The sequence below is a fragment of the Pezoporus flaviventris genome, unplaced genomic scaffold (genome assembly GCF_033815535.1).
Source record: "Pezoporus flaviventris isolate CSIRO_AGI_PZ_B2104156 unplaced genomic scaffold, CSIRO_AGI_Pfla_v1 ptg000011l, whole genome shotgun sequence".
Lineage (NCBI taxonomy): Eukaryota > Metazoa > Chordata > Aves > Psittaciformes > Psittacidae > Pezoporus > Pezoporus flaviventris.
The window spans coordinates 1,417,858-1,426,622 of NW_026892559.1; the positions used below are offsets into that span (position 1 = coordinate 1,417,858).

Here is an 8,765-nt window from a genome sequence, read left to right on the forward strand (position 1 = left end):
GCAAGCAGTTCATTGTAATAAAGTGCTATGCAAAATGCCGTTGGGGCTGGCAAGTTTAGTTTTGACTTCCAGGCTGACTGAAGCAGCTCCCTGTGCCTGGCTGCTGGAGCCAGCTGCAGAGGGTGGGGGCTCAAGGGATGCAGCCCCTTACCCTCAGCGGGCTTTGATTTTGGCTCTGGAGCCATCTGTTGGAGATTCCTGCCCTGAGAGAGCATGGTGGGGCTGTGCTGTGGGTACTGGAGAGGTTTCTGCCCCAGTGTGCACATGCCTGAACCCACCTGCTCAGAGGTTTGTGGTGTGGCAGCACATTGTCCTCAGCCACCGGTTTCTCTTTCGGTGCTGGAGGTGCTGCCTGGCCCTGCCGAGCACATGGAGGTTTCCTATGATATGCAAAGCTGCGGAGCACTTGGCCTTCCCCCATCATCCAATGGGGACAGGATGAGCTCCCACCCATTCTCAGCATAGGGATGGGGGCAGCATCCCTGATGCAGGCAGAGCAGTCAGGGGGCTTTAGTCACCATTTGCTTGCAGGGACATCCAGGCAGAAGAGCTGGACTCAGCTAAAGGTGTGTCACTCATGACACAGGGGGTTCTGGGAGCCCAGGCAGTGTGCGGGGACCCGAGCCTTGTGAGAGAGCCCCACTGAGCTCTGTGGAGTGGCAAGAGCAGCCAGCACATCGCCTGGAAGCACCCCTCGCTCCTCACCACCTCCTCATCCTCACAGGGGAGGTCAAGGGCTCAGCTCCCCCAGGGCTGGAGGCAGGTTTCCTGATATTGTCCATGGTGCTGTGTCCCTCCTGGGCTCTCTAGGGGAGGGAGCAGCGCTGACCCACCACTTTGTAACCCTGGAGGGATCTTCAAAGGGCAGCCCACTGTAGAAGCCTAATGTGAGTGCTCAGCATCACCTGTGGAGGGGTCCAAGTCCCTTTGAAGAGGGGCCAAGGACACCTGCTCATTGTTCCTTAGCCTCATGGAGAAGAACAGGTCCAGGGACATGTAAACAAGGAGGGAGAAACTGAACAACCTTCAGAGCTGGTGCTGCCAGGGTGCTGCCCTGTGCCAAACTCCCATGCACGTGCCTGAGCAGTGCCACAAAATACCGTGGCAAGAAGCAGAGCACCACCTACAGAGGGGTCTGAGTTTTGAGGTCACAGTGAACCTCTTAAAGCCTTCAGTTTCCCCACATTATTCATAAAACCTTCCCAGGTTTTGCCCCTAAGCCCAGCTGGCTTAGAGAAGGCAGAGCAGAGCAGGACTAGGCCATGCAAGGGATCCCAAGGAGGATCCGGTTTGTGCTGGAGCCCTGTGAAACCAGCTCCTGAGAGCCACAGTGGGACCTCTTGGGAGGAGATGCTTCCCACCAGCCAGCACAGGGGTGTTGGAAAGGGGAGCGCGGGTGAGGTTCCAAACGTGCTTTGGGGGCTGGCTCCAGCCAAAGCTTTCCAGAGGCACCATCTGAATGTGGGGCAGACATCGGGCAGTCCCAGGGAGTTGGGCGCATCCTGCCAGAGGCTTGTCCCAGAGTGACTGGGTCTGCTCGACAAAAACCTTGCAGCTTCTGCAATCAACAAGCCTTTGGGTTTCCGGTGCACAAGAGCACAAGGTGAACTTTTGGTGGGCATTTTCTGCTGTGGGCGGCTATGGAGGTGTTTGCGTGAGTCACTTCACCCACCCCGACACCGGAGGAGCCGCTCACACTGGTCCGGTCACTCATGTGTGCACAGGCACCCGCAGAATGCCACTGTCCCTCCATGCTCCTGGGTCACTGCCCCGTCCACTGTGGGTATCCCAGCAGCCTGCCTTGGCCCAAGCCAGCCCTCCCAATGCGGGGCTGGAGCACGCGGCACTGGGGATCCAGCCCTGCGACTCCAGGGTTAAGATACAATTATTAACAGCTTGTTTGATATCTCCGCTGGTTTATTTGTTTAATAAAGGCACTTGGTTAGCCAGAGTCCCAGGCTCCCGGGGCTTTCATTTCACTGCAGAGGAGATGAGAAACACGCATTTCCTTATCCAGTGAGTCATTTTTTCTGCTCTTTAATTATGCATTTGTGCTATTACCAAGTGTATTCAGCTCTGAGGTGCAAACAGTTCAAACTACTCATCAAGCTTTAACTTTTGCTGCTTCAAAAGCAACCAACCGCTGCTGTGAAGGGCAGGGGAGGCAAAGATGGGGGAGATGAAGATGGGGATGGCCGATGCCTGGAGCCAGCCGGGCAGCATGGGCCATGCTCGTGAGCAGGCACACGTGCAAGTGCTGCTGGGGAAGTCAGTGGTGATTTTCTCCATGAGTAAGCGTTATCATGTGTGAATTCGAACATCATTTTCTTGGCCCGGGAGGAGGCAGCTGGGACAGAAACGGAGCATGGAGGAGCTGCAGAGGAGGATGAAGAGGGCTCATGAAACGCAGGGGAGTAGGTAAGGTCAACTGTGGTGATGGGACTACAACATCCTTCTATGTAACAGGAGCTGGGATCACTTTATTTGCAGGAGAACATCACGGCTGCTGTCTCAGGCTCCCTGCCATGCATTTGAAGCTTCAAATTTTCACTCCAGGTATCAAAATGGGAGCCACCAGCTCCTGAGCATTATTGTAAACTTCACCCTCCACGTCAAAAGCAACACGTCTGGGCTTTCCCCAATGTATGTATTTGACTGGAGGGGTCACAGAGTTAATCCTGGCAGATTCCAGGACCCATTTACCCCCACTGTGCATTAAGCCGAGAGGGGAGGGAGAGGGGCAGGGTGGCAGTGCTACAGCAGGACCCATGGGAATAGGGGCTGGAGGGTCACCGAAAGACAACTGATGCAGGGGAAACACAGCATGGGAGTTTCAAGGGGAGGGTGAGAGGGGGGTGATGGAGGAGCATCCCCCTTTGGGAAAAGGAGACCAGCAGGTGGAAATACCCCAGGGCAAGAGGAACACCAAAGCCTCTGGAGCAGGGAGGCATTTCAAGGGCAGGAATCCTTACAGAGCACTTACAGAGCTGTTTTGTGGGGTCCTCTGCCACTGTGTGTGGCTCCAGCCCCACCAGCCCACAACACAAGATGCTTTCTGCTCCCTAGTCCCTTCCCTTACACTTCTGTGAGCTGCTTGCTGAGGACAGCAGGGGCTCCGGATGCCCTCTCCTGCCGGAGGCGGGTCTCCACTGTGGAGCTCAGATGTGGACTGGAGCAAGCCTGGGCTTTTCTTTTTCTCCCTGCTGCAGGTCATAGCACTGCATCACCACTTTCCATCGCCCCCGAGCCGCTCCGGATGCTCCCTGCTGCTGAACACATGCCCTTCCAGCTCCCATGCCTGCACCTTGGGGATGTACTGAGAGAGGTAAGTGCTTGGCGTTCTCCTACTCACTTGGGGGGGGGGGGTGTGCTTATCGTGATTATGATGGAGGGGCAGTAACTGAGTTAGAGGTGCAGAAATGGTCTCACAGCTCCTCAGTGGAGCCTGCAGCTCCCTGGGCTTGGCACAGCCATCCCCACCGGCATGGTGCCTGGCAGCCAGGCGAAGGGCTGAATGGCTGGGCATGCAGCTGTAAAGGGAAGTGAAATCAAGGTAGGTGTGGAACTGGTGGGCAGTGACCAGTTTTGGTCAGCACTTTCACTCGCCCAGAGCCCCGTGGTGCTGGGTGGGAAGGGCTGAGGCGGTGACAGGGCCACTTGGGTACTGCCCTGAGGCCAGCTACCCACCTGGGGCTTCAGGGGTGGTGCGTGGAGGCTGTAGGCTCAGCTTGGCAGAAAGCCATTGGAGAGGTGCAGGCACATCCGGGGAACAAGGCCTCTGGCCTGCTTCAGAGAAGCTTGGCTGCCCAGTGCTCTGCCATCTTGAGCCAGAGCATCCTCCAGCTTTCCTCGTTCTCCCATCCCAGCCTTGGTTCAGGCCAGCAAGTGGCAGAGACCTCACTAGAAAGAGCCTGGAGGCCGTAGCTGCTGCAGGGATGGGACTCCAGCAGTAAAGCCCTCTTAGGGCTCTTGTGGCCAGGGCAGGTCTCCTGTGCTGCCTCCTTCAGCTGAGAGCAATCCAGCAACTGTGGCTGGTCCCTTTCTTCCCTATGGGGTGAAAAAAAAACAGGACATGACTGTTGTTTGGTAGGGATGGAGAAGAGCCACCTATAGCACTGAAATCCATCACCTATTAATTTCAGATCTCAAGCATCAGGCTTCAATGTTCAGGTACTGGTGGCAGGATATTTCTCCTCCTGATCAGGTACACCTAAAACCGTTAAGAGTTTATTTAGTCCCTTCAAAGGGGTATGGGGACCAGACTGACTTGGTATGACTTACTTTGCCCACACCCTGGGCAGCTGCTGAGCAGAGCCAGATCTGACCCCTGCAAACGAGACATGGTGCCAAGAGCTGGGAGGATCCTTGCTGCACATATAGGTCTGGGATGGAGACAATGGAAAGAGCGAAGTGATGGAGATCATCACCATTAATAGGATGGAGAACACACAGCAGTTATCCTGCCTGTGCAACGATCACTAACAGGCCGTGTCCTGGGGGCAGTGGGAGCTTTTAAAGTGAAAACCTTGGTGCCCCTGCACTCTTCTCCTGGGGTCCTTTTCTGCATTTTCCATCCAAGCTGGATCCCTACAATGAGGTCTTGTAAAAGTACAGGCACAGGAAAGCCTCCTGTAGCACGGGGTACGCCAGGGAGGCTTGGGTCACGCCGGAGGACATGCCCTGGATGGAGGTAACATGGGTGGGCTGGGGAGGTGACACCACTGGGTTGGGGTGCTGCACAGTTGGGAACACCAGGGGCTGTGGGGACTTTGGAGGCATAGTGTGGAGGAGAGGAGCGGTTTGAGGGCGGTTGCACAGGCAGGGATAGGGCTTGAGCCCTCACCCTCCTCCTCCCCAGTGAAGATCCGCCCCATGGCAAGCGCAGTGATCACGAGCCCCAAGGGAATCAGCAAAGCTTGACAGACTCTATCTCCCTCTGCCACGGGCCCCGGGGCGCTGCGATTTCACACTCGGGCGGCCCCTTGGCCGACACGCGGTGGGGGAGCCGGGCTCTCGCTCCCACTCCGCCATGTCCTCCTCAGGAAAAGCCGTCTCTGCCTCCTCCTGCCTCTCCTCCCAGTGCTTCGACCCCCTAACCAGGTCCTGCGTCAAGTGCTCCGACCTCTTCAAGGAAAACACAAGTAAGGGGGCAAGGGTGGGTGGGGACTGAGCTCCCCAGGACACATTGGTGAGGGCCCAAGAGGGCTGGGGGCACCCTGGGGTGGGCAGGTGAAGGGAACCTTGTCCTGCAGATGACAATGGAGGGGATGACGAGGGATGGAGAGCTGCCTTCACCTGGGGTGGGGGGGAAGGAGGAGGAGAGAGGAAGAGGGCAGCCCGTTCCAGTGCTGGGAATGCAGTGGAGGGAGAAGAGTGATCCAGCCCAGTGCAGGGATCACAGCCTGCCAGGGGGGGTGACCATAGGAAGAGCAGGATGTCCTCATCTCCCACCAGCCAGCGCGTGGGATGAGGGTCCCGCCAGTCAGAAGGACGGTTCATTGAGGGTGATAACTGCTGAAGAGCCACTCTCCTTCACAGCCACTGCAGATGGGTGGGTAATGCTGCTGCCCTCCTGCCCTCGCCCCAGCTCTCCCTTCCCTGACACTGCTGGCATCTCTCTCCACAGCAGAGCCTGCCAGTGCAGTGCCCGCCTCGGCCCTGGAGCCCACCCACCCCTCAATGGGCCTGCCCAGCACCCTCCTCATCTTCGGGGTCCCAGCAGCAGTGGTGTTCGTCCTGGTCCTGGCCACCCTCTTGGGCTTCCTGGTCTGCAAGCTGGGGAAGTGGAGGAGAAAGACAAAGGAGGCGGACAAGGAGGCCCAAGGTAGGGGACCTCTTGCTCTCTCTATCACAGCACCCTGAGGACCCCAGGGCAGATGGAGTTACTTGTCACTGGCTCCCCTGAGGCACATCCCTGTTGAGGCTGGCTTCTCCACCTTGACACAGGCTCCACAGACACCCTGGAGCATTGTAGGGCAGCTGAGCTGCCCCCTGAGCGATGGTATGCCACATCCTCCCCTGAAACACATACCTGCACTTGGCTGCCAGTGCAACCCTGCTGAAACATCTCTCCTTCTGCTGGGTGCATAAAGCACCTTCTGGCACCATCCCCTCTTCACAGGGTGCCCATACAGAGTGCTGGTGGGGAGCCTCTCTCCTAGTAGCTGGGAGACGGCCATGGATCGATCATGGGCTGTGGGGACAGTGGTGAACTTCTCCATAGGGAGCCTTTCCCCATGGTGCTGTGACTGGGGGTCCTGTGTTTATCGCCCAGCTTGCCATTCCTGCTTGGGATGCCCAGTGCCCTCCAACACACACCCAAGAGACCCCAACAGGGTCAGGACCAGGGCCAGTCCCATGAGCAGGACACTGAAACACCTCACAGGGCTGTCCCCAGCAGCATCAAAAAAAGGGCTGGGGGTGAGAGTATTTCAATACCCTACACTTTTCTGGTGGTGTATTTTCATGGTGGGGGGAGGCCGCAGTGCCCCATGATGGGGCATCAGCCAGGGGGTGGGTGGCTGTTCCTTCCCCCCAGAGCCCCTGTACCAGAGGGGCTCAAACCTGGCCACTCTTCTCAGCAATGGTCTTGCCTGGCATCACTCCTCCCCATCCCTGGGCAGGGGGAATGGTTTCTCATTGCCCACATGCCACCCATGGCGCTGGCTGGGTGACTCAGGGTTTTGGGGACATTACCCAGGGCTTTTCCACTAAACCAAGTGTGTCTGTGATCACTTGTGATGAGCACACCTAGGGAAAACACCAATAACGAAAGAGGAGGGAGAAACCCAGCAGCAGGAGAGGAGCTCATCAGAGGCATCCCTCAGCCATGCCCTGCTGTGTGCCTTGGTCCCTGTGTCCCCTGTCCCGTACCCAGCCAGCCCACCCCTGCAGCACTGGGTGCATGGAAAGCCGCAGGAGCTCGGGGCCAGCAGCACACGCCTGTGTTTGAAGGGTGTAAACAAGTCTATTTTTAAGTGGGAGGTGGCTGGGGAGGGCGAGCCGTCACAGGCCGGGCTGCCCTGCACCGGCAGGGCTTAGCGACAGGGCTCCAAGTGCAAGTTTCTGCCTTCCCCTGTTGTCTTCTAGGTGGGGGGAAAACACCTCCTTATAACACCAGTTGTAAGCAGGAGCATCTCTGCAGTAGGAGAGGTGTGACAGGGACTTTGTGTGCTCTTCTTCCTTCAGTACCATCTTTCCTACCACGTGTCCCCAGGGATGGGACCCTCTCCCTGGGACCTGCCTCATCTCACTCTGTAAGCCCCATAACTCCCTTTTCTTGCTCCCTCCCAGCAAACATGGAAGCCACCAGCCCCCTGCCCATCCCAGGCTGTCAGGACCCTGCCGTGATGGAAGAAGATGCCACCCTAGCTCTGGCCCCATGTCAGCATCTCAATGGAGGCCTGAAGATGCTGAATCCACCTGGAAAAGCCGGGGCAAAGCGGAGGCCATGCTGCCAGGGTGATGCCGATGGCGACATCATCCTGCTCTCCACCGTGTACCCCCGGCACGAGGAATGCAAGCATGGCTTCCCACTGCCTGCCACGGAGCTGGGGGCCACAGCCCTGGTCACCACCAAAACCACCCAGAACTGTGCCTGAGAGGAGAGAGCCTGAAGGCAGGGAGAATGGGGCGAAGCCTTGCATCCATGTCTGCAGACCGGGTTTCACCTTGAGCAAGATGAGTATTCTAAGATGACTTCCCTTCTCCATTTTCCTGTTTGTGCCGAGTCCTAGGTTATACCTGTAAGTGCTGGAGGAAGACGTAATGGATCATGCTGAGTTATGCCAAATACTGCCATGGCTGTACCATTGGGAGGAGGCAGAGTGAGACGTGTTTGGTGAGGACAGAGCATGGCAGGGGCTGCTGTGCCATTTGTGAGGCTGCTGTTGTGGCAGGACAAATTCGCTGCTGGATGGCTGATTCCTGTGAACATGGGGCTGGGATAGCAGAAAGAGAGTGGGGAAAGGAAGATGGAGGGGAAAGCAGGGAGTTACACTGGGACCAAATCCCACACTGCTGCTATTAGCTCGATTTTTGCTACTGATCTCAGTAGGAGGAAGCTTGGGAACATATGGAGCGAGGCACATCCAGCATCCATTCACAGTCCTGCTTCCCCTGTCTTCTGCAAGCTGTAATATCCAGATCTCTTGTCCCTCTGGGCACTCTCATGCAGTGGCAGGCGTCCACTGGCACTCATGGGAAGCCCCTTTTCAGCTGGGGATGGGAAACAAGTCCGTCTTTGCAAGCAGGGAGCAAGGGAGGAAAGAGGGTAAAAAACATCTGTGTGCTCCAACCTACAGTCACTTAGTTCAGGGGGGACCAGGGGCAGGCATACTGCTGGTCTAGAGGAGCTCCACGAGCTTGTCACTACGGCCCCAGACAACCATCACTTCAGCTCACTGTGGCTGCAGAAATGCCACCTATCACTTGGGATGGACGTTTCCATGCCATGCAACACCAGGCAGGGAGTGATGCGAATATAGGCAGGATAGCTATTTGTGTGAGTGTCTCCAAAGCTTTGCCTGTGTGCCAGAGCTGGCCGGAGTTGCTGGTCCAAGGCATTTCTCTGTGGATGGTCTTGTTCACCTGCCCACAAATGGCTTCATGTGCAGGAAGGGCTCTGCTTCAGAAAGGAACTTGTTAACATGGGGGTGCTGTTCTCAAATAATGACAGCAGCTGATCCCCTGGCTGAACAGACCCAGGCCAGTGGGTTGGGTGAGAAGCCCTGGTGGCCCCAAAGGGGGTGATTGGGCAATTAGAA

The 8,765-nt window shown here is 57.0% G+C and overlaps 1 protein-coding gene across 2 annotated transcripts; it reads left to right on the forward strand.

Moving 5' to 3' along the window:
* The first annotated feature begins 4,810 nt into the window (after window positions 1-4,810).
* Window positions 4,811-8,062, forward strand: TNFRSF13C (TNF receptor superfamily member 13C). Of its 2 annotated transcripts, none has more exons than XM_061450591.1 (3): window positions 4,811-5,141; window positions 5,630-5,824; window positions 7,294-8,062. In XM_061450591.1, exons 1-3 carry the CDS (start codon window positions 5,030-5,032, stop codon window positions 7,599-7,601), a joined length of 615 nt encoding a protein of 204 aa, XP_061306575.1. In that variant the 5' UTR covers window positions 4,811-5,029; the 3' UTR covers window positions 7,602-8,062. The 2 variants fall into 2 exon arrangements, with proteins under 2 accessions (XP_061306575.1, XP_061306574.1); XM_061450590.1 differs by having other exon boundaries at window positions 4,818-5,141; window positions 5,627-5,824.
* Window positions 8,063-8,765: the final 703 nt, after the last annotated feature.

Excerpts from the sequence above, each read along its gene's own strand:
- TNFRSF13C (XM_061450590.1), top strand. The coding sequence starts at position 5,030 with ATGTCCTCCTCAGGAAAAGCCGTCTCTGCCTCCTCCTGCCTCTCCTCC. Across the intron at positions 5,142-5,626 it reads CCTCTTCAAGGAAAACACAA|CAGAGCCTGCCAGTGCAGTG; the intron begins GTAAGGGGGCAA and ends CTCTCTCCACAG. Across the intron at positions 5,825-7,293 it reads GGCGGACAAGGAGGCCCAAG|CAAACATGGAAGCCACCAGC; the intron begins GTAGGGGACCTC and ends GCTCCCTCCCAG.